The 25,435-nt window shown below is 38.7% G+C and overlaps 2 protein-coding genes across 6 annotated transcripts in view; both read right to left on the bottom strand.

Moving 5' to 3' along the window:
- Positions 1-3,913: 3,913 nt before the first annotated feature.
- Positions 3,914-12,460, bottom strand: si:ch211-220i18.4 (SRSF protein kinase 3). Its single transcript, XM_062426595.1, has 13 exons — positions 12,383-12,460; positions 11,750-11,812; positions 10,754-10,826; positions 9,227-9,335; positions 8,577-8,664; positions 8,355-8,442; positions 7,995-8,101; positions 7,248-7,416; positions 6,607-6,683; positions 5,714-5,821; positions 4,570-4,639; positions 4,312-4,404; positions 3,914-4,098 (listed from the first exon to the last, which is right to left on the bottom strand). Exons 1-13 carry the CDS (start codon positions 12,458-12,460, stop codon positions 3,914-3,916), a joined length of 1,308 nt encoding a protein of 435 aa, XP_062282579.1.
- A 5,856-nt stretch (positions 12,461-18,316) lies between these two features.
- The window catches only part of LOC133988259 (plexin-B1-like), a 63,063-nt gene continuing 55,944 nt past the window's right edge, over positions 18,317-25,435 (bottom strand). For all 5 annotated transcript variants that reach the window (XM_062427842.1, XM_062427846.1, XM_062427843.1 and 2 more), the window contains 5 exons: positions 24,770-24,917; positions 24,358-24,422; positions 22,271-22,346; positions 21,965-22,039; positions 18,317-20,256 (listed from right to left, as the gene is read on the bottom strand). In XM_062427842.1, the coding sequence (XP_062283826.1) occupies positions 20,152-20,256; positions 21,965-22,039; positions 22,271-22,346; positions 24,358-24,422; positions 24,770-24,917 (469 nt within the window). In that variant the 3' untranslated portion in view covers positions 18,317-20,151. The remainder of the gene's footprint in view (positions 20,257-21,964; positions 22,040-22,270; positions 22,347-24,357; positions 24,423-24,769; positions 24,918-25,435) is intronic.

Below are 25,435 nucleotides of genomic sequence, written 5' to 3'. Positions count from 1 at the left end.
CCTCCAAAGGTTAAGTTGCTTGGTATGAAAGAAAAAATAGATTTAAAAGTTTTCAGTGTGTTTCATAAAATTCTGTTGTGACAGAATGCAGTTTTGTGATCATTTGGCTCGAACCAATTTCCCTCACACAAGGGACGTTGTCAGCACAAAGAGTTGTATTTTGACAATGTCAGCAGTCATAAAAATAGATTTAGCTTTAATAGTCAGCATCTGTGCACATCAGGAGGTGGTGGGTTGATAGAGGGAGGGGGAAGGGGGGAATGTGTATGGTAAAGAGAAAGAAATGAAATGACGGTGCTAGATAGTAAAGAGGCAGACAAAAAGAAACAATAGAGAAAGACATACTTTTTTTTTTTTTTTTTTTTTTTTAAATGAACAGAAAGCTGACAGAGGCCACCACTGAATCAATCAACTGTCCTGTTAGAGAACCATTGTTTCACCCACGCAGCCTTACACAGCCAGCAAGGGCCAAGGGTAATATTTAGGGATGCATGGGTACACAGCCAAACTCCAAACACACCTCGCTCTGAAACAAACGTTTTTGGGAGGAAACCAGGGAATTAAACATGTGGACATACTTTCTCTCTCTCTCTCTCTCTCTCTCTCTCTCTCTCTCTCTCTCTCTCTCTCTCTCTCTCTCTCTCTCTCTGCCCAGTAGAGATGTGAGTATAAATATTAGCCAGCATCTACCAGGCCATCACAAGGACTTTATTGGACTTCAAGGAACAGTCACATAAGACTAAACCAAACCTCTTGATAGAGGATCAGAATTAATGTTTAGGGGATAAGATAACTGATAACTGGGAAAAGAAGATTTGACAGTACCAAATAGTAACTTATTTTTCAATTTAATTTAATTTTTTCTTTTTTTTTTTACAATGTTACATCCAATAACTAACGTTCATGGATGCTCCCTATCGCTGGAGTTCTCTTTATGCCTGTCCTTCATCCTTCTGTTGAGCAACGGATGCACAGAAGCCTCCGCATACCACATAAAAGGTAAGGACTATTCTTGTTTCTCTGTAGATTTATCATTCAAAATCATGTGCATCACATTTGTACGCACAAGCCAAGGCCGGGAACACTACATTTCTGGCTGGGGATCATAAATCAACACTTGGTACCGGCTGACCACGGACTCTGTCCTCTATACCCTGACCTTGCATTGTGCCCTGTGAGGCTCTTCACAGCAGATCAGTGTGTTCCTATTGATCCCCCTCTCAAGGTGACAGAAGTACCCCATAAGCATAGCTCCTGTAGGCTGCAGGAATAGGAGAACTCCTCGTTGACGCTAGATTTAGGCATTGATATGCTGACCTCTTGAAGCAGGGCATTACAGGTTCTGCCATAAGGACAGACATTTAAAGCCTCTGAAATGTTTTGTAGCCTGTAAAATATGTACATATTCACCCAGAGGGCTCAAAGTAGGTAAGACTGTGTAGGTTAAACTGGAAAGGAAAGGAAAACAAACATCTGGACACAAAAGAGATAGATATATCATTGTGGTTCTCATTTCTTTCACAGGTATCTGTTCATATAAAGACAAGTACTACAAACCAGGAGAGACTTTCTGGAGAGGCTGTGACATGTGCTCTTGTCATGAGTTCGGTTTCTACTGCTTTGCGTGAGTACATCATTTATTTCAAGTCATATTAATTGATTTCAATTATATAAAGTGTATGGGCATTGTGTTATTGTGGCTGGTTCTCATAGTCTCACTATTTCTCTTGTCTTCTTCTCTCCTTTCCCATCTTCCTTTCTTTCAGGCCAATGAAGCCCACCTCATGGCCAAGGAAGTGTCGCCGCATCAAGACAGAATGTGGATATATGGTTGTTTATAAAGAAAGCCCACTGGTGGAGTGCCGAGCCTACAGCTGGATAGGATGAAAAACTGAGAGACAAAACGTTATTATAAAACAGTTTCACAGTAAATATGTAGACAGTGTATAATCTATTTATGGTAGTACATACTGTGTACACAGTTGTCAAATATGGGTTCTGGACAGAATACCCTTGATGATACTATTGTGATAAATAATAATGAGGACAAGTCAAATCATTTTTGATGCGTGTTGTCTTAGTAGAAACAAGGACAGTGAAAGAGAGGTATTATCTTTGTGAAAAGGTCAAATTGTCATAATTTGTATATTGAACCTGTCTGTCACACTTGGTGTTTTATGCTGAAATATTTTCTAAGTGGTGTTTTTATTATTACTTTTTTTTTTTTTTTTACAATTCAAAGTTTGGTAAAGTACTGTGTAGCATGACTCATCTTTCTAAACAGTAGTGTACATCGTCATCAACATGAGTTTAATCTGATGTGGATCATTTTATCTGATCCTAAAAGCTTTGCAAGTTATATTTGAGAACAATGTACAGAATATTTCAAATACAGTGTTGCGTGGTGTATGAATGAAAATGTATGTATTTGTAATAAAAAAGCTGATGTCATCCATAGTCTGAATTCTGATTTATGATGTATATAAGGGTAAAACACCAATAACAATACGATTATATAAATATATCTTTCTTTAATGAAGTTTAGCCATGAAACTAACCAAAACAAAAACAGAAAATTTGCAATGCCAACAGACTAAATTCAAATATCAAGATTGTCCCTATTTTGTGTGCATGGAAGCTTTTTAAATTGATGAATTCATTTTTTGCCCACTTGGGGGCAGTAGAACCTTCTGAAAAGTAACACGTTAGCAAAAATTTGGCAATTCACATGCCAAGCAAATGCAAAGCAGCATGACCTGAAAGTCAAATTACAACTAAAACATCTGGAGCTTTAGCTTCGACATGCTTCTCTTTGTTCACCAGTTAGTTGTTTTTCTGATGTTTGGTATTGGGCAGGTAGGGTAGTACAGTGGGTTTTTCACTGAAACAGCTGCTTTCTGCTGAAATATGGTTCATGACAGCAGGGTTTATAGGCCTGAGCACAGCTGAGAGAAACTGCAGACTTGAGTGATAATACTCTGTGGGATGCCACTTTCACATTACACACAGTCAGTTAATCCATTGTACAAATATTTGAAATAAAGTGTGAGAATGTTCCCTATGTTGATTATACAGTATAATAGCCACCCTACGGGAGCCGCCTCTAATCTAGAGATTTAACTTGAATACAGCCTTAAAAAAGTAAATAGAATATAGGAAATGCTGTGTTTAGTGGCCTAGTGGTAACATGCATAACATTTAACAACAATGTCTATTTTATTTCAGCTGGGGACCTTTGCTGCCTGTATCTCTAAATCAAAAATGTAAAAACTTACTTTTGCATTATAATTAATCTGTTTTATTTTTTTTAACTGTTGATTACATGGTATAAAACCTAAGATAAGAGAAAATAATTAGGTGTTGAAGTTCATTACATGTATACATTTTGTTTTCTCTCATATCATGGCACATTCAATCTTGCTGTATAATAGCTGCACTCAGAGTTAGCATCACATCGACAACTTCACACTGGCTAGCAGTGTTAGTGCCCGTTAGTCTAATAGACAATACACAATCATATTCTCCTCAAAAGAGCTGCTACAGTACGAATAAGGCTCAAAGATCGGGCAGTCTTGCAACCTTGCTAACCTAAGATCTATAGGTGAGGAAACACCTTTGCAGCATAAAGTGCATAATGGGGCAACAGTTGGAGAGAAAAACACATGTTCTCTGATGTTGAACACCACATTCCACAAAATCTTACAAATCAGAGTGAGTAAGATACACAAACTATTGTCTAAATACCTCTTTTGGATTCTTTCAGTATAACATTTCAAAGATTCCCTGTGGATTTTAAGCATCACACAGATTTTGTTGCTGGCACATTCAGAAATTGGCCATGTCCAGTTGCTGAAAGCATCTGTCTGTTAGGACTGCAGATGGGGATGAGGCCTGTGGGGCCTTCAGGAAGTTTTCAGGATGTCAGCCAAGGGTGGCAGAGGCACTGTGCAGCGGTGGCCCTCCTCTCTGGATGATAATCCAACATGCGTAGAAGGAAGTCTGAGAATCCAGAGGCCTCCTCTAACAGGAAGTGGTATTTCTCCACCAGGACGTCGTAGAGACTCCAGAACCTCAGTGTTCTGACACGTCGCAGATCACCTGGATGATGACATATTACACAAGGGAGATCATGAGTAGAAATTAACTCATACATTTACAAAATAGTTAATTATTAAGTGATAAAAAAAAAGTATCACATCATGGGCTTCAAGGTAAGAATTGCCATTGGTGCAGCATTTGGTCATTTTGTGACTGAGTTTCTAAATTAAATGTAATTGCACTAGCTAACAAAGTACGAAATCAACCTCTTACCTCTTTGAGTGAAGTAGTCTGCGGAGTATTTGCCAGACAAGGCAACAGCTGGTGGGATTTTACCAAGCAGCTCCATGATCTGGGCTATGTGGTCTGAGAAGGAAGGCAACAGACACACACATTTATGGTATATATTAGCATAAAGTACACCAACAATTACAATAGGGGGCTCAATGCAGCTACAGTGTAATCTCATTTAATCCTGTGTAAGTACTTGTCACGCCCCTATCAGTGTCAGCACACTGTACTGAACAGTACCTTCCTCCAGGGACAAGGACCCGGCGGCTTTAGGTTCAAACAGCGAGTCTCCAGTGACCAACTCAAAGGCCTGAGTGAAAGCAGGAGAAAATTACAGGGTGAGATGTGTGGCCAAGTGAGTTTATAGAGAAGAGCAACCCTACCACAATGAGCACTGACTCAACTGATTGTTTTTTTAATTGTGGCACTAACTGCTATATCCTTTGTTGATCTTAACATCTACTAGATGGATTGCCATGACATTACAGCCAGCCATGGTCTCCAGAGGATGAAACCTACTGCTTTAGTGATTATTTTTCTGTAGAGGCACTAAGAGATTGACAATTCTTCAACAATGATTGGATGAACTGTGATGGAAATTTACTTTGGACATGCATGCCCCTCTTAGGAACTGTAATAACTTTGGTGATGCTTTAAATTTTCATCTGGCACCAATCATCAAGTCAGCATTTACATTTTTCCAGTACTTTGTTTCTGACTAAAACCTGCAAAACTGACATTCCCACCAGCATTCATCAATGATCAACATCAGCATTTAGAGCACTGCACAGCTGTGTCTAAGTAGTCTCACAGAGAAGCTAGCATGGCTGTAGACTCATTGGCTGCATTCAAACATCAAAAAGTTTAACCGGCTCCACTTTTGATGCAATGCAACGTGGCATCTAACTGCAAGGTGCCAAGGTTGACCAACCAGATACATGCAAGCACACATTCCTGGTGGCTTATTCTGTGACGTTAACGCTGTGACGGATGTGAGCATTAAAAACTACTGTGGGATTTTGCCACAGTAGTTTTGGCATATGATCAGCCACATTAAATGCATTAATCTATCACTCCAACTGGACTTTAACGCAGGGCTGATTTTGGTCTGAATCCCAGCTTGGTTGTTAATTTTTTCTTTGTGGTAGACAGCTACATTTGTATTTCATTGCCAATTCTAATATTACCCTGATGTCAGATTTTAGAGATCTAGTAGGGACTCAAAGGCCTCAGGCAGCCCTTTAACAGAGCTGACAAAAACTCAGTCTTATAAAATGATTTAGAAGTAATCAGTAATATTTCCATTTAATGAAACAGGGGCAGCATAAAAAAAGTTTTGGATTTTAATATTTCACTCAGTGTCTCAGTGTGGTTTGTCCCTCACCATACAGGCGACACTCCAGATGTCAGCAGGCGGGCCGTACTCAGAACCCAGTAAAACCTCTAGTGAGCGATACTGACGGGTCTGGATCTCCTCACAGAAATGTTTGTACTGGTCAAAAGGAGAGAGAGAGAGAAGACAAAACAGACAGAAAGGTTTCATTCAGGTCTGTTATGTGCTTATGGCTTCATCTTGAAAATGCAAATCAATTCATTAAAGGTGCAGTGTGTAGAGTTTGGTGGCATCTAGTGGAACAGACTTAGCAGAAATGGAATATAATATTCATAATATTTTAATTAGTGTATGTGCACACTTGGAAGGGGAGGAGGAGGGGATCGGTATTCAATTGGTTGCAACCTGCAACATCACCACTAGATGCCACTAAATCCTACCTACTGCTCCTTTAATATGGCTGCTAAAAAATTAAGCTGCATTGGAATCAAGTGATATTGTCTAAATTGATTGCCTTTTTTTGATCTCCTGAAAGCAGGGTTTCAAATTAAAGTATTTCGCTGATTGGTCCACAGAGATGCTTGACATCACCTTCAAATACCCTGTAGTAATAAGCTGATGGAGAATCTCAATTAGTTTATTACTATGGGCAATGGTCCAACATCAGCACAATGAAATTCTAGTTGTTAGATGTTAGTTTTGGAGTGAGTGGGGCCCAGTTGGAAAAAGGTGATGTCACATACTTGCATGCACCAATCAGAATACATTGAATGGAACAAGTTTTCAAAGGCTTTAAGATCATATGAGACCAAAAGCCTTGTATAACCCCTCTTGTTGTTCTAAATATGCAAGATTTTACAAATGTCAGCACTATAGGCTAATGTAATATGTAAAAATGAAAGCTCAAATAATGGCTGTATGTAAAGCACAGAACAACTACTGACCACCCAGCAGGAGCTGCCCAGGTCAGCGATCTTCACTCTAATTTCCTTTAAACTGTAGGGGTTCACCTGTTTCTTTTCTGAAAGAAACAATAATAAATAACATATTAGAACATCTAATTGTAACAGAGAAAAACAATAAAATCAACACTATCCAAACATTACATGTAAATTGTGTTGTGTACAGTATATTCATGTACATGAGTTTGCTAGAAATTATGTTTTATTAAAAACTGAGATACTGGACAGTTATTTAGTCCATCTCTGAAATGATATAATGTGTTTAATTACATATAGAATGATTATAAATAGATGCTTTATTCTTATTTCTTTCTTGCCTTTTGATGGTATAACATGAGCTGATTATTGACTGTGCTGCATTTAATGACACAATCAGTTTCAAGCAATATCAAAAATATACAAAGTATACTGAAAATTCAATATAGGTCTAATATCCTCAAATTATGTGGCACAGAGCAGGGTTTGAACATTGAAAGCCTAGATTTGGCACAGAAGTATATCTGCTTTGTACACACATTAGTTGAATCCTGTATGGATACAGCTCAGCTGTAAACTGTACAGCTCTGAGACTTCACTCTTAAACAATCTTCAGCATCTGTAGCAATAAAAAAAAACAACTGTGCCTGTGGACTTGGCCTCCTTCCCAGTTAGTACAGAGACAGAGGGAAAGTTGCTGCCCCCTGCTGGTACTTTGTGGCACTGCTCCTCCAAACACAGCAGGATGTTCTCTGGCTTGATGTCTGTGTGGATGATTTTACAGTGAGTGTGAAGGTAGTCGAGACCCTGCAGAACCTACAGAAAACACAAAACAGTTATGATGATGTTTCTCCTCTGACCTCTGACTTTATCTATGAAAATTGGTAACTCAAAGAAATGAGGGTACCAGGGCCTAATACTAATATTTCAATGCAAAAAAGATAATGTTCTACCAGCTACTTTTGGTTTTCATTTGTGTAAAATTCCATAATGTTTTTATGACATTAAAAAAATCAATTGCTTACTGTCCATTAAAATTATAGTTAAAAATTTTGTAACATATTTATTTGCTTATTTACTTTCTTGCCAAGAGTTAGTAGGAAGATCAATACCACTTTCTTACCCTTCTGCTAAATCTAGCGCCAGCAGGTGATTAACTTAACATAAAGACCACAAGCAGTGAAAAACAGTTAGTCTGGCTTTGTTTGAAGTTTGTAGCTACCCTTTGTCAGCCTTTTAAAATATGACTCTGAATATGGAAACAATCAGCATCTAAAGAGTACCAAAGTGTTCCAGTTGTGTTAAATGTAGCAACATCTTCATGATCTTAATTTCCTGCAGCTAAAGATGTTCAATAAAATACAGTTTTCCTCTCTCAAACTCATGTTTACTACCTGAGTAAGTATTTGTTTGACCCATGGTTGTGGCAGTCCTGGATTTCCAAAACATAGCTGCCAGTCCCTCAGGTCAGGCCCCAGCAGCTCCAGCACCAGGCATATGTCTAACCAGCAGGTATTAAGGTCAAGATATTGGCCAGCAGTGTTAAATATATGATCCAATGCAACACAGTGAGCCAACATAATGCTATCTGCATATTATATGTCTCTCCATCTCTGGAAACAATGTTCTGTTAAAGCTCCTGGAAATTCATGTACTATCATACTTTGATATTGACTGTCCAACCAAAGTCTTGAGTGCTTGGTTTCAGGTTAAAAGTGCACGGCTTAGAAATGGCAGCCTGTAAAAAAGGATACGGATCCCATTGACCCCGACCAGCTTGAACTCATCTAGCAGCCGAACAATCCTTTGGCTGGAGGGGTGACGGCTCGTAGGACCGCTGGCCTGATGGAAGAGAGAAGAAGAGGTGGAAGAGTGAGTCTAGTCTAAACCAAAAAGAGAATATGCAAAATCCAAAGAGATGACGGAAATTTGACAGTAAGACATTGAAGGGGAAACGCAAGTCACGGGTAACTAACACATCGTAGGAGAGCCAGTTCATCCTGTCCTGCATGGGTGAAGCCTGGTCCGCTTTTCAGCACCTTCACAGCAACATGCTGACCCAGCCTGCAAACACAGACCTCATATTAGACACCACATCAGAACAGCACATACTACATAGAGTACAGAGGAGTTTAGTCTCTTCTGAATCTATGAAAACTAAGATTTGTTATCACTAACAGACATTTATCATCATAAAACACAATGTCTCAGTGTTAAACAAATGGAAAGACTTTGTAAGGGACTGTACATAAATGGGGGAAATGGTGGTTATTGTGTATTTTTGTTGATGTTTGTTAGTTAAAGGGAAGGTTCTTCATCCAAAACTTACATTTTAAGCTTTTCTTGCAGGATTTATATATTGTTCCCATCACAGTCACTATAGCAAATGTGACCTTTATGCCAGTTTTGGGAAACACATACAAAAATACACAATTTTATCTATTCCTTGTTTCCTTAATATTAGGAACTGTTAATATTACAGTTGTGTGCTTATACTGTGCAAAATTGAGGCACACAGAAAATATTTATAATGCCTGAGAGGCTCCATCTTTTTGAAAAGTGAAATGTAAGATTCACCCCCCGTCCCCATTTTAATAATTTTCATACAGTCCCTAATTAATTCTACCTGAGGTCCAGACAGAGCCACACAGTAGAGAAATAGCCCCAGCCAAGCTTAGAAACCACCTTGTATCTTCTGTTGAATGTGTCACCTATCTGAACAGGGTGGTACCCACCTGAGGAGGAACAAGTAAGATTCATTAATGACATTTTAATTTAAGTATCAATTGCAGGGTCGCTCTCTGGATCCTTTAGCCATACAAATTAATGAAATTTAAAACCTTCTTATGCAGTTTACATTCTTCATCTGGTGTTTAGAGAGCTTACAGAAAGAGGACTAAAATGTGGCATTAATGCTATTTCTGGCATTACAACTTCCTCTAAGCTATAACATGTCTGTAGTGAGTAATACATTCAAATGTGCCAGCAGGACACTGAAAAATGATGATTCATAAGCCTGTATCAGTTCTCTGTCTGCCACAATGACACCCAGTTCCTGGACGTTGTCAGAAATCTTGACATTGAATCTCTACCTTCTATTAAAAGTGAACATGATGTAAGCTGCTGTATGATTTATTGCTGTGTCAGGTATCTGTGGTATCACTACCCAGCAGCTTATCTGCTCTTAAGAGGTACAGAGAGCTGCACAGCTGGCATGTAGGGAAGAGAGAACAGCAACTAAGGTCAGGGTGGCAAGTTGCCAAGAAGATACAGCAAGTTAAAGTGGTGATGAAAGGAGAGAGTATGGCCACAAGGGTCGAGAGAAGCAACTCTTTGCATTCATAGGTCACAAGCCAGAAACATTCATTCATCTGTTTTGCAGTTGTATCTGTTGCCAAAAGTTGTTGTCTAATGAGGGCAGTATGCATGCAGACACTAATGATATTCCCATCACCATCAGCTGTATTTTGTGTTATTTGCTACATTACATTGCACCCTTAACTAATATGGTCCACATTATACCTGCATGATATCATATCTTATTATGTGTGCAATATATGTGTTTTTTCTTTTTTTCACTTTAAAATCTGTGCAATAACAATATCAAACTCAGTTATATTATCATTCAACACAAAAAATACTCTTGTACATAATGTTACTTTATTTAAACTATATTTTACTGCTACTGTTTTTATTGCATTTGTACTTATTTATCATTTATTGTTCTTTATTCTTTTTATTGATCTTCTATTTTTGCTATCCACTTTGCTGCAATAATGTAAATTTCCCCACTGTAAGACTAATAAAAGGAATATTTTATCTTATCTTATGAGTATGTTAGCATGATGCCGTTAACATTTAGCACATACGGTAGCACCACTGTGGCTGTAAGTATGACCTCATAGAAGCTGTAGACATTTTGACTTTTACTACAAACATTTTCATCTCCATTCACTATGAGCAGCCACTGTTGCAGCCTGACCAATATTACCACAGGATGGTCTGGACGGTTAGTGAAAGAATCATTTGGTGTGCACTGAGTATGGGCTGCTCTGAGGGGACGAAGAGGCTGACTATAAAAGTTTAGAAACGGTTGCAGCAGTTAATGAGCACATATGCAGATGATGGGGTGAGTTAAGAGACTCCGCTGTACCGTAACAGTATTCTCTGGGGTCTTCAGAGGCCAGGCTGTCCTTTTGATCCAGCTGTTCGTGGCATCCTAGGGACTCGAAACTATTAGATGACCCAGCTTTACTTCTGTAAAACACACACACACACACACACACACACACACACACACACACACACACACACACCCAGAGATGTACATGTATGTGAATCAGTGAAAGCATCACTCTGTGGGGGACATCAACAACAGCATGTAGTCTCCTGCCTCTGTATATGTGCATGTGTGTGTGCGTCAGTGTCGAGTTGCCGGGGGCAGCCGGGACACTGGAACTACTTTTAGTAGTTTCTCACAGACTCAACCTGCAATGGAAACTTGTCCCACTGCCTGGCTTAGAGCGGGCGAGCACCATCGGAAGTTGCACTATTTCTGACTCAGCGGTAAATCATTTTTGCAAGTGTGTTCACGCAACCTGATAACCCTGCATCCCAGCTGCTGTGGATATCTACCGTAGAAGATGGCTGGAAGAGTTTATATCCCATTATATCTGAAAATAATGACATCCATTAGAATTTGTGTTATTCTTAGATGTAGAGTACAGTACTACAGAGTGCTTTAAAAAAAAACTGCATTAATTTCAGCATAATTTGTAATATAACCACCTGTGAAGGCTTGACACTGTGATAGCCAATCTGAAACTCTAAGCTACCATTTAAGTCACCTCCGTGATGCTTAAAATAATGTTGGTGTGCTTTATTTGTGCATTGCTCTGCTAAGCATAACTGCTCCATACTGCAATCCTGCGGCCAGGGGAAAAAAGGTTCATGAGCCAAGCCACATATTGATGAGATTAAGCAAGAATGCGAGGAAATGTAATACTGGTTTCTGGTTCAAAAAAACAAAACAGAACTTATATGCGTTCAGGATTTAAACACAGTGTCTCTGCAGCTATATTTTCCAGTATTTAAAGATAAACAATGTGGGTTTTGTTCTATGTCATGAATAAAAAGTTTCTATACTCACCTGTGATGCTGTTGAGCAGCTGTAGAAGCTGAGTGGGGACTCCTCTGCATGGTGCGCTTCAGCCTGCAGACACAGCAGCAGCAAGCAGGGGCAAATCAAAAGGCAGGTGTCTTGAAGTATAAAAAAAGGTGGATATCAGCAGCTTGTAGAGGTCAAAAATCTGGTATAAAAAAAGTGAAGAGCGAGGCAGTTATAGTAGCAATAGTAAGCGAAACTGCACCTTTAATGTTGCACCACTTGAAAACAGTTAAGCGCGGTTGAGAGGTTGTGGGGGTATATGGGAAGGGGAGGGGGGGAGGGGGGTCCGGTGGATTTGTCAGGAGGCTGGGAACGGCAGCAGCAGCAGTAGTCAGCAGGGTCTAAACATGGAAATCCCCAGCAGCCTCCTACTGCAGCTCACTGCGAGGGCTTTACCTGCGTCCATGTGTGATTTATATTCCTCTTTCACTCCTTCTCTCTCTCTCTCTCTCTCTCCCTCTCTCTCTCTCAGTTCCTCGATTTCCTTGTCGTCTACTGTGGGAAAGCAATGAAAGCAAAGCAGCTATAAGATGAGAGGAGTGTCGCGTGAGGCCAAACAGACTGAGAGAAGAGAGGGAGTGACAGCTGCTGATTTTTTTCCCCACTCTGTCTCACAGGGAGTTTGACCTTCAGGCCACAAGGATCACAGATTTCTAAACCTGGCTGTAGATTGGGATCCCCGTCCTCCAGCATGATATAAAGTATCACAATAAAGGCATGGGAACCAATGTCAAATGATGAAGGATTTCTTTTTTTCTCTGTGATATTTTACACATTAGCAATTGGGAACTTTGACTTCAGTGTTTCAAAAGAAAGCCACATTCTATGTTAAACATGTTGTGTAATCTGTCTACATTTACATTACAAGTTTCAACCTTCTCTGTTGGATGTGCGTGAGTGTGTGGTCACCCATGTTTAGAAAACTTTCCACATCCCGAGGACTCTGATTCCCTGCTTTCTGTTGCCAACACCGAGCTGTTAACACTCCTTCTCTGACATGGCACAAGATTACCACCCAGCCAAAGGGGCTGCTGGGTAATAATAAAGCGCAGGGTGCAAAGAGGAAAACTGAGATTGGGGTTGAAAGGAGTGAGACTAGGTGAGATGAAACATGCTGTGTGTGTGTGTATGTGTGTGTGTGTGCGTGCGTGCGTGCGTGCATGCGTGTGTGTGTGTGTCTCGCTTTAATGTGAGAGCAGTTGGCCTTCACCTTTCAGATATTAACTGCCTCTCAACCTCACATGAATAACTGGAACAGGTTCTTATCAGGGCTCCTTAACAATTTGGACTGAAGCACACTATGAATGAAGTGGTGCACTTACACTGTGGGCACGTCAATGTGTTTGAAAATACACATTAAAACTAGTAAGGCCAAACAGATTTCCATTTTAGCATGTATATTTTTGTCTGATTTAAACTAGAACGTTTTGCTTACTGCTTATTTGACTGTTCGAGCTTCATTGTGCAGAGTGATGTATGTGCAGAGTTTGACATGAGAAGGATGTTTTTTTCTGCTGAAGGGGGAAAAAATCTATCTGGTAAGGTGTGTATCTACTTCAGAGGTGTACAAACTATTCCATAAAGAACCATGTGGCTGCAGGTTTTCATTCCAACCCAGCAGGAGCACACCAGGCTTGACTCATTGGTTGAATCGTGTGCTCTTGATTAGTTGGAACAAAAACCTGCAGACACATTGAAACTTGAACTCAGTGACTAAACTTTTAAATGATTATGATAAATATTTGGTTCGCCATAGACATTCATTCATTTATTGACATTTCAATGAAGGAGAAGTAAATGTCCCTTTAAGAATATAATTAATTACGTCAGACACAAATTACTATTCAAAGCAGAGTATTTTTATGCCTTAAAACACATCTGGTGGGGATCTTTGAACATTATTTCTATAAATTAAACTAAGATTTAATTTATAATGCATATTTTAAAACCATACAATATTTGCACCGCCTTTATCAAGATTAATAATGACAGAATGCTTTACAAAAAACAAATATAAGACATATAATAATAATAATGACAAATGATAATGTGAAAAGTGAGTCACTTTTGGTGATGAACCCAGTGAATTAGGTATTAGCATGCTATGCCATAGTTCCTCTGCTCCATGGATCATTTTAGTGTCTTTTAGCTCACTGTTTTGGTTTTACATCCCATAGGTTTGCTGTTTTGGCTCAGTTTTGCCACTCTTATCCATATCATCTACAGAAAAACTACCCAAAAGAACAGTGATAAACTCTAAGTTACCTGCCCAGCAGCCAATGGCAGACAGACAAACTAAATCAGGAACTTTCCAGTGAAGATTGTGAAAGAGACAGCTACAGAGTGAGGTGAGGTGATAAAGCCCAAAATGGAGCTAAAAGGAGAGTGAATATTGGACTTACATGTATCAACTCCAAATGATGCTAATGTTGCTTCGTAACCGCTGGATGTGTGAATAGACAACTGTTGCAAGCAATATTGCCATATCAAATATATATATATATACGGTAAGTTAATAAATAATGTGTCAAACTTGTTCGCTGCCCCCAAGTATCCAAAAAAAACCCACTACAGGTCTAATATATAGACTTAAAAATGTCCACCTATCCTTTAAAAGTCAGACATGTAAGAATAAGCAACACAGATATAGAACACTGAGAAATAGCAGGTGGTCCAGCAGGTCCAAAAGCCAAAATATAAATAGGGTGTTTGAGATGGGGTTCATATTAGAGAGGGTGTTCCATAATGTAACAGCCAACAGCTTTACACTGTCACAGAAGACTCCAGAAAGCAGAAGGAGGCTTAGTTTGAAAGCTTTAGAGACTTAAATGGGGATCAGCTGATTGAATGCCTTAAAAGCAAACAATAAGAGCAGCATAGACAACGAGCCAATACACACCACATTACAACCCTGCAACAAATCTGATCTTTGTGAAGCTTTTAATGTGCTTGTGTGAATTCAACTACAGTGAGACTGCAATGTAACATTTTAATAAAGCAACATCTCTGATACAAAGACTCAAAGACAACTTTACACATTCGGCTGTTGTACAGCACAGCATTAGTATTTGCATGTTTGTTTGTTTGTTTTTTGGAATCCATCCTCCTGTATCCTGCTATTGCCAAGTAATTTTGGCTGAAGCTGAACGGCCTGTGCTGGCTGTTACTGTTCTCCATTAAGGCACTTCCCTCAGGAGCAGGAAGCATGCGTGTGTGTGTGTGTGTGTGTGTGTTTTTGTTTGTGTGTGTTGTGGACAGACATGAAAACAGCACCTGCATGGATCTAGATCACTGGGTTAGTAGGGGATAAATATCAAGCGATATACATGCTTATATGACCATTTCTGATCCAGTTTTACTTCTGAAAATCCATAATAATACTTCCTGATACAACCTGACATTTATTATAAGTTCTTCATGTTGTTAGTGTTGGAGGAGCAGCTTTACACAACTCTTACTAACCTACTAAAAAGACAGCGACATACTCAAGCCAAGTTCACACAGATGAACACATTTTCATATACTTCACACACACACACACACACACACTCTCCCTGACCTTCCGATTGGCCTATCTGACCCTCCAACCCCTGTCCACCCTACACTGAAACGTGGCCTGCATTCATTTGCTGTGATGCTGCTGCTAATTTAAGACACGCACACGCTGAGCCTGCTTGTCTGACGTTTAACGGTTGGATGCACACGCACAAACACACACACACACACACACACAAACACACACTTAATACTTTCAAGGCTGGGTAGATTTCACAAATTAGAAACTTTATCACCTGCCAGTCATAAGAAGAAGAAAAACCACACAGTCGTCACTTGATACACACACCGACCGAATGAATGTTTAGCAATCACTTTGCGGTTTAAGTGATACGAATGATACTTTTAACTCTTGTCTCCGGCCAGATCAGCACATTGAGATTGTTTTGTTTGGGATGCCGACATCTAGAGGGCCCGTGCATATATAGGTATGGCATTACCAGTTGTGTAGCTGTGTGTGACAGGTGTTCACACTCCCACATTTACAGACCACTGAGAGAGAAGAGGTCCAAATATGGAGTCTGTAGCTCACTGATGATAGAAGCAGAAAAAGTAGTAGAACAGTGGAGACATACCTCTTTTTAAAATGGCCTTTTTTATGGTTAAAAAAAGAATAAAGTCATAGCAGGAAAAGCACAGGTATAATTAATTAATATTGGCTGCAAATCCATTTAGCTGCATGCTTGCTCGCTGACACACCTACTGTAGAAGGACCCAAGTTAAAGTTATTATCTACACCTCTGCTCTCCCCGTTATGACAAGTCAAATTGCCTGCTGTAATATTCTTTTATCTTTTTCTTTTCTTTCGCTGGCATGGTCATGCAACAGCAACTATGCCGTCCCTCACTGTGCACTCTCTCTCACAGCCAGTCAGTCACTTTGTTTTGACCTCTTAAAGACCTTTCTCAAACAAACTAATGACTGCGCTCCATCTAGCTGCATTGGTTGCAAGGTTCAGGTATTGTGTATGCTGTCTCGCTGGCATTTAAATTGACTGGAGCTATTTATTGTGTGAGAGCTGCTTTCAGCACTCACACTATTATCGTCACCCTTTATTTTTACAGTGTATTAGAATTTATAACGGAAAGTCTATGGGAGAAATGTTTGAAAGTTACCTCGCAAAGTGCTGAAGCATACTTTATAGACAGGTGTCCCATTTAGAAATACTTAACATATTAAAACATGGGACCAATAGCGCCACCATGTGGTCAGTTATTGTGCATTTTACATTTTGGCTAATTACTCATGAACCATGAGGTCTATAAAAAACATATTTCTACAGTGTGTTCCTTGGGTGATGCTCATTCAACTGATATAGCTCAAGCAGAATTCAATCAGAACGTTTTTTTTTATTTTGTAAACACATTTTTTTGCTACTGTTGGCTAATATTTCATTTAATCTTCAATAAACATGGAATATACAATTTTCAGATGACTCCGAATAAAATGTTTTTGGTATCACTTACCATTTGTGGGGCGGCTGTGGCTCAGGATGGAGAGCGGGTCATCCTCCGTTCCACATGTTGATGTGTCCTTGGGCAAGATACTTAATCCCAAACTGCTCCCAGTGACTATTAGTCTCTGATGAGCATGTTGGCACCCTGCCATCAGTGTGTGTGAATAGGTGGATGTGACTTATAATGTAAAAGCACTTTTAGTGGTTAGTCAAATCAGACATAAATACTTTCCTTGCCATCAGAATGATTTTGAATAGCAAAACAACTTCAGACATTCATTAACATTGGGACCACTTTATTGCATCACATCACATTAAGTTGTTGTTAGGTTCATCCTATCAATTAGTTAGAGAGAGCTAAAGTCAGGATTACTTAAGAACAGTATGTATCTACAGGAAAATGGAAAAAAAACACATCTGAACTGAGTTCTGCATATGCTAGTAAGCCACTAGTAACACTAATGTGCATGGCAAAGAATGGTCATCACTTTCTTTGATGTGCATGGTGATCGCTTGCAAAAATTACAATGGAGACTGAAACTGTATCAGAATTTTACAACAGCTGACTGTAAATTTGATTTTGACTTATGATAACTCACAACTATCTTGAGAGTAGATAAACAAACACCAAAAGGTACAAAAATAACAAAGGCTCTTGTTTGTTTTTCTCTGAAAAAACCAACCGAACAAAAAAATATAAACAAACATCAGATTTTACATCCGATTGGGAAGGCCATGAATATTTTTTATCTGAAAATACTAACCAACAACATATGTAACAAAATAAATAAACAATAAATTAAATTACAAAAAAACTAATAAAAGACAGGGAGCATAGGACCTTTGTTTCGTAGTCATTTTGTCTGATCTGATTTAAGTCTTGAAAGACCTGAAAAGGAAAAAATTGATATAAAAAGATTAAGAAGTGCAGCGTTCGTCTGCTGTTACACTGTTCAGATCCATGTAAGACTCCAAAATATAAACTGAAATTAAAGCTTTAAATCAGGGCATAGCTGTTTGTCAGCAAAACATGTGGATTCAGCTGTTTAGTAAAGAATCGATAACTAGCAGCAATTCTGCTTTAACAACCATCCAGTGGATGCAGCAGTTTCCACGATTTCTTTCAGCCTAGACAGGGCTCTAACATTGAGTGGACATAGGCATTTTTACAGAGACTGCATTTGCAGGTGGAGCTGAAATGACTGAGTTCACTGCAGTCAAGTGACTGTGAGGAAGAGATATCTTCATGTGAGTAAGGGTTGCATGAAAAGTCAAAGATAAAGAGTATATTTAGTATAGACAATAGCTGAAAAAAACTAAGATTTTCCAAAATGTCTTAGCGATATGGAGGATCAAACCTGCCACTTACCAGAAAATAAATAAATGAATAACAGAATAACTGACAAAACATACATTTTGTACACAAGACCAAGTGTCTACAGCCATGCTAGCAGCTATGTGAGGCTTACTTTGGTATAGAGTTGCATTGCGTAAAATAAAAATGTGCCGTCAGTGACACATTGACAATGCTAACATAGTGATGTTTAGCAGGTATATTGTTTATTTCAATAAACACAAGTGCATATATTACACAAGTAAAGCTGAGACTGATGGGAATGTCATTATTATCAGATAATAAAGCAAAGTATTGGACAAATTGTAATTTTGACCTGCTGATGGCACTAATAGAAAAGGGGATTGCTAAAATTATTCAAATTCATCTTGAGCGGAACATCGTTAGCATTATCTTCCATAAGCGACACTGCTAGCATGGCTAAAAACAAATACATATATAAAATGCGAAAATAGACAAATGACAATAAACAAATAAATGTGTAGTGACTTATTTACACATTATTTATTTTACAGTCACCCCATAATTTACACTGTTTTTTATAGTATTTTTTAAAGACAACCTGGTTGCTTGACTCCCCTTAACTTCCATACTTAAGGACTTTCTTTCTTCTTTTTTTTTAAAGTGGCATCAAAGGATAACATAAGAATTGTAGCATTCATTAACTGCCATATTTTTCAGTTCCTTTCTGCATTTAATTTATTCATTCATTCATTTATACATTTACTTATTTCCAAGTATTTGTAGGCAGGCTTGGTCTTGCATTAACAATAAGATCATGTCTTTTTTTACTGAGCTGGATTAGATTATAATAGTGTTAATTTTTTTGTCTAGATATGGTTTATTATGTGTAGCTTTTACTTCCATGGTACTGTTATAAGGACGGATCAGTTTATAAAACAGCTATAGGAACCTCTGCTAAATGGTCTTGGGGACAAATATATTAAACAACATTTTTTTTACAATTGTTTAAAAAATGTATAAACATCTGCAAAATATTAGCTAATCAACAGAAACACTCACAATTGCAGTAGGTCAACATGAGAAAGCAGGTATTCATGTATGTACTAATAAAAATCAACACTTTTACAAAACACTGGTTTTCAGTTCCAACTACATGAGGCAGCATCTATAAATAACAGTTAAAGGACAACTGGCGGTGAAAAGCTGAAAAAATTAAAAAAGAAAGCCTGTCCTGGTGAAACTGTTTACACAAATCTACAAACTGTCCAATTACAGCTAATTGAACTCGTATAGAGTAAGACTCAGAAGAATGATTTAAGGAAGCTAGAAGCAGAATGAAAAAACATCCTTCAGATACGATGAGCGGCGATTCAAGCCTCCGCAGCACATTGTCATAATCTGTTTGTCCCTTGTGTAAGACTTTGACATCATGTGGTAGAAAACTTCGCAACGGTCCATGTTAAAGTTCAAGTCCTCCTTTTTTCCCTTTTCCTCCATGTTAACCGTTTGCTCATCCAGCCCACCTACGTTTCTCATGCGTCCGCAGAAGGCTAATAACTGTAGCTGTAAACTTGCAGGAATGTTCTGTGCAGTTTGTCGAGGAAATCTTCGAATCCATTGAGACAGAGTCAGAGGAAAAACTGAATTATTATTCTTTTATCTTATGTCTCCCTTTAATTTGAATTCAACAAAACAGGAAATCCCTTTGCGAAAGATATCAAAGTTCAGAGGAGGTTCCTTTTTTTTGGATGTGCTTGATTTCACATGTTTTTCCCCCTCAGAGCAGTGTCCTTTTACTCCCAGTGTTAGACATGTGGAAATTTCAAGGGAGTCTTACGTCCTGGACACGGGACAGGAAACATGGCCAGTGTCAGCAATCCTCATCAGATTATATCTAAGTCTGTCAAAATGACAGCAAAATCACATTATGTGCCACAATGATCCTTTGTCTTCCGCGTAGAAAGAAAGAGAGAATGTTTTTTTCCTCCAGGAGACAGGACCTTTTCCCATTTATGTCTTTAAATTTAACGGAAAAATCCATCCCTTTCTCGAGGGTCATAGGTCTGTGACTTTGTTTTCTACAGCAGCAGCAATCTGTTGGAGCCTGTAGCCGAGCTGCATCTTCTGGGCTGTGGGGTCTTCTTCCAGGGCTGTGATAATCTGACAGAGGATGGAGGGGGGGTGGATGAAAAATGTTGCATATTTATTTAAATAGACTCGCATAATGAATAATGAATAATGAATTGACTCATTCATTTATGAGCGGAAGGAGGATTTGGGGGTCATCTATGTAACTGACCGTTCCCTAACCTGGTTGTCCTATCATAGCCTAGCAACTGTAACTAGGATTTGTCAACATTCCCAAGCTGTGTGCACGTTAAAGTGATATTCAGCATTTTATAACCTTTCAAAAAACAAAAATATAAGGCATCGATTAAATTGTGTGTTTAACTAGATTACTAACACATTCACCAAGGATCCCATAACTGCATTAGTTTGTGGGGGGGCCTCGGTCATGACTTTTTCTCCTCTGTGTGGGAACCTGTCCTAGAAACTAAAAGAGTTTCTTGCTCTTTATTAGATTTGTGGGAAGTTGACACTCTAGCATCCTCAACCACTTCTACCAGAGATACTGTGTTACCTTCGCCAAACACATTACTTCATCCTAAAAGCATTTTCTCCTGAGACATACTGCTTGAAAATACTAATGATTATGTAAGCAGCCAAACAAGGTTATATTAGAGTGAAATAACAGTCCTTCTTACATTGTTTCTCATGATGTTCTCATTACAAGGACATAAGGGGAAAAGAAATGTCTTCTACATGGAACATCAACTGGTAAACATACTGACTTTTTGCCTTGGGCATGTAGCTTTTAGTACAGTACCATTTAGTAAATATTTTATATGTATAGCTCGATATCACAAATAACAGCATAGCCATAAAATGCATATTTAAGACCTCTTCATAAGATTCTTGTTTTAAAACTTGTCAGCTAGAAACATTGAAAAGTCAGTCAGAGATACCCTTTTCAACCAACTCTTAGGCTAACATGCAAGCTAGCTAAGTTTAGTGATTTCAGATGGTACATTTGAATGAATTTCATTGAATTGATGGTAAATCTGCTGCTGTTATCATCAAGGCTGGATTAGTATAACCCAGGGCAGCTAGGCTAGGGTTAGGGTTAGGGTTAGGGTTAGCCCCCCCCACCCCCATATTGTGGCTTCTTTTTTCTCTTCCTTTTCTTTTTGTTTTTTCTTTCTTTTGGCAGCCCCACTAGGCTTTTGGTTACCACCAGCAATGTCTATTTTCTGCTAGTGGATCATTTTCCCCACACACTCGTTGTTACAACCTAGCCACATTGCATTGTAGACTGCTGACAAGTCATCACTTGCCCAGCTGTCAACTTTTATTTTATTCTGATTGGATAACACTGCTGTCGGGTGAAAACCTTGTAAGTCCATATTTTGTTTTGGACATACTAGGTTTGCAACAGCAACCATAATTATCCACATCTGAGGGCCCCTTTCTGCTCAAGGGTCCCTGATCATTTGCCCAGATTGCCTGTAAGGTAGATCTAGTCATGCTTATCATGGTAAAATGTATAAATACCAAGAATGGAAAGCTTGACAATTACTGGGGGGTGGGGCTCAGGGAAAAATTACATAGGTTGCTTATTAATATTGACCTATTTAGGTAATAGATTACTACTGGTCAGTGCTTATATGTAGTCTAGATTAAAATGCAATGCAATGTATATATTGATATATTTGATCTTATCTGTGCGTCTTTGTTCAGGTTTTTTTCTGGACATAAAAGTTGAAGTTGAAGCACAACATATATGTTTTTGTACATTAGTGATACTCACTTGATCGTAGTATTTGTTGATGTACTTGTACAGCTCATGTAAAGCCACAAGACAGTTGACCTCAGCAGCATAATTCTGTATCGGGAGAGTGAAAATAGAAGAAGTGAAGAAACATCAGGGGGTGGAGACTGTTAAATAAAAAACGCAATAGTTGCCATTCATATTTTATCTCAAGCTCCACATCTAGCTTGTTAGGCAACCAACCGGATGGAAACTGCCAGGTTCTGAAATGATTTACATGTTCAACCTTTGTAATGGAAAATGTTTTTTTTTGGCAAAGTGGGAAAACAAGAGTGGGTAACATACACGAGAGAGTTCTGCTAAAGCTGAGTTCATCTCCTGGTCACTGGCAGAGATGGTCTGACGAATGTCTGCATAGTACCTGAAGAGAAGAGAGAGAGGAGATGTAATAAAAAGAGGAATGATTGGTAAAAAGAACACTGTGTCTCTTCGTTTTCCATTATTTTATTATTTGATATACCGCACACTGTTTTATAGCATCTGTCATACAAAGCATAATGACCTCATCCTGCATGCAAAGTGCAGAAAGAACCCGTGTCTACAGACAAAGTGATGTGAAACAGCCTTACTGCAAATTGCATAAGGGTGGAGTAATAGACTTTTTTAAAGAAGTGGAGCTATTTACGTCACAGCAGGGCCAAACTCTGCTCAGTCAGTCAGAAAAACAGAGCTGTCTCAATTCATATTCAATAACACTGTCAGTAGATTGAGCTGCTAACAATGATTTTTTTTGTTTGGCTGATGATAACTCATTATGCCATAATTAATGTTGTTTTGCCCAGACAGTGTTTATATCATAATGTGTTTTGTAATTGCAGTTATTAATAAATGTGTGAAATTCTACTTTATGTTTATTATTGAGGTCATACTAAGTGGTGGTGGTGTACTGAGGTGCATTACATTGACTGGTGTTCCTAATTCTTTGCCCCCCTCATGTATGTTAATGGAGTGGACAAAATATTAGGAACTTCACTCAATATAATGCAACCTAGTACACTATGACCTCAATAATAAATATAAAGCAGAGTTATCACCTTCTTGACAATGTCAACAAAAACTGAAAATGTATAAGCTTTATAAATGTAGAATTTAAAGCAGAGCTGTTGTATAGGATTGCATTAGATTGCGCAGGTGTACCTAATAAAGTGAGTATTATCACCTCATAAAGTTTAAATGGTGAACATTTTGGCATAAACATCGCATATTTACACATCCAGAAAATATAAAGAAATATTAGCATTCATTTGGAGAACTGTTTCAAATGACCTGATGAATGTAAATCCAATATTGTGTTGTAATTAGAAGGGAAATATCTGGCTCTCTATCTGTTAATTTCTCCACTTGGTTCACTATCTTGTTAGAATATCAGAGCCTGAAAATTGCTGCCTACCAAAACAATGACCCTAAAATGCACAGGTGAGGGAAGCTTGTGGGCTCATCGTTATAAGTCGCCTCTTTCACATTACATTAGTCATTTATTTTCTATTAGTGATTTGTAATATTCATTAGAGCAGCTTTAACACAAGCTACAACAGATGTTTTACTGGAAAGATGTGGTGTTTGGGCTGTTAATGAAACAAATGACCATAATTGGGAAAAAATTACTATATTGAGGTTAATATTCTTAATATAAAGTCATTCTGGGCAGATTTGATGATGAGAGGTAACAGAAAAATCTAAATTTAAAGAGTAACTTTCTTGAAGGTACCAGGCATAAAGACATTGGTACATAATCATTTTTACTGTAACTGCTACTGTAGTAAATAATTCAGCCACAAACTGCAGGGTGCCAAAAAACACAGTAGAGAAAGTGAAACTGATGAATAAACCATGAAACAAAAATTAGATGTGTTCATTAAAGGGCCGCTCTGATTTTACGCATAACCATCTTTTTACACACCGAGTTAAGTAAGTAAAGTTATTACAGGGTAAATGAGAAGAATCTGAAGCATACACAGTAAATATAATTAATCATACAGTACTTTGCAAAGTACTACAGATAAAGAGCAGTACTTTATTTTATGTAGCAGCCATCTTTAAAAAAAAATTGATTTATAGGACTAATAAGGCTTAGAAAGCAGGCATATTTGTTCCATAAAAATCTTGTCTAGTGAAGCTTTAATACATCACCAGTGTAATCTGCAGAGTTTAATGTGCAGTAGACAGTAGTAAGTGTAGCAGTCTGCTTTCAGACCATCCATGCATGGAAGCCTCGCAGGCTTAGTCTACCCTCTGTCTGGCACTGACAGATTGTCCTAGGCCTCACTCCCTCCTTCCTTCTCTCTCTCTCCCTCCTTCCTCTCTCTTTCTCTCCTTCCAGAGTGTTTTTTATGCCTGGGGTCAGTGGGGCGACTTGGCTGCCATATTCCTACCTCTCCACCATCTGTTTGTAGCGAGGGATGTCTCTGGCATACAGCAACTTGTTGATGGGAGAGTCCTGTGCGAGGAAGACAAATGAGGAGAACGTGTCCTGAATGTCTTACTAACAGGCATTGTAAAGATTTCTTGAGTTAAACGTGCATCGGGTGCAAAACACAGCTTTAAGGGCTCATTACAGTCATTTTCCTAGTGAATGGATGATTTTCTTTATGGCATGAATAGACCTTATCATATTTTCCCCTCTATTTAGGAATTCGCTACATGTCTTACAATAAAAGTACCACATCGTTGACATCCTAATTAACCCACTTAACATTCCTTATCCAAGGCCATTCTCTACTGGAATGCATCTTCAATATTTCCTATACAGAACAACTGTAATGGTATTATTGTGTGTTGGCTCACCCGTCCCAGTTTGTGGTCAGCGATGGTGCAGGAATCCATGAAGGTCTGAGCGATGACAGACAGCACGGCATCCACATGGTCTGAGGTCTGCACGTCGAAGATGAACTGTGGGTTCTTCAGGATATTGATCCAAAACCGCAGCGGTAAACTGTTGAAAGCGGATGCACGAGTTAAATACATATCCACTGTTTACAATGTATGGGATAAGAATATTTACATGAGTAGCAGAGAAAAAGAGACACTTCTAATGAAACTTTTTCTTCAGATTGTAACCATGAAGGACCACAAGAAAGTTCTTTTCAATTCGAAAGGGTAAACTCTGCTGTGTTTGCCCACTTTGTTGGAGCTGTTTAAACAACCAGACTTCTCGGACACTATGGTGTTTGGGGTGTGAAAACAAATCAGAGGACTGGGTGACAGTAGATACTTGATTTAACTACGAATCCAAAAGCTTAACTACTATCATATTCATCTGCAGATTGTGAAATGTTAAGAGCGATCTACTAAGCGAATTGTGTAAGCCAGGCATGTCCAAACTATTCCATAAAGGACCGTGTGGCTACAGGTTTTTGTTCCAACCAAACAGCACACATGATTCAACCAATCAGCTGTGTGAAGAGTGAGATCAGTTGATTAAATGAGTCAAGCCTGGTGTGCTCCTGCTTG

Source organism: Scomber scombrus, chromosome 10 (assembly GCF_963691925.1).
Source record: "Scomber scombrus chromosome 10, fScoSco1.1, whole genome shotgun sequence".
NCBI classification, from domain to species: Eukaryota; Metazoa; Chordata; class Actinopteri; order Scombriformes; family Scombridae; genus Scomber; species Scomber scombrus.
This window is presented reverse-complemented; position numbering and strand designations above follow the sequence as displayed.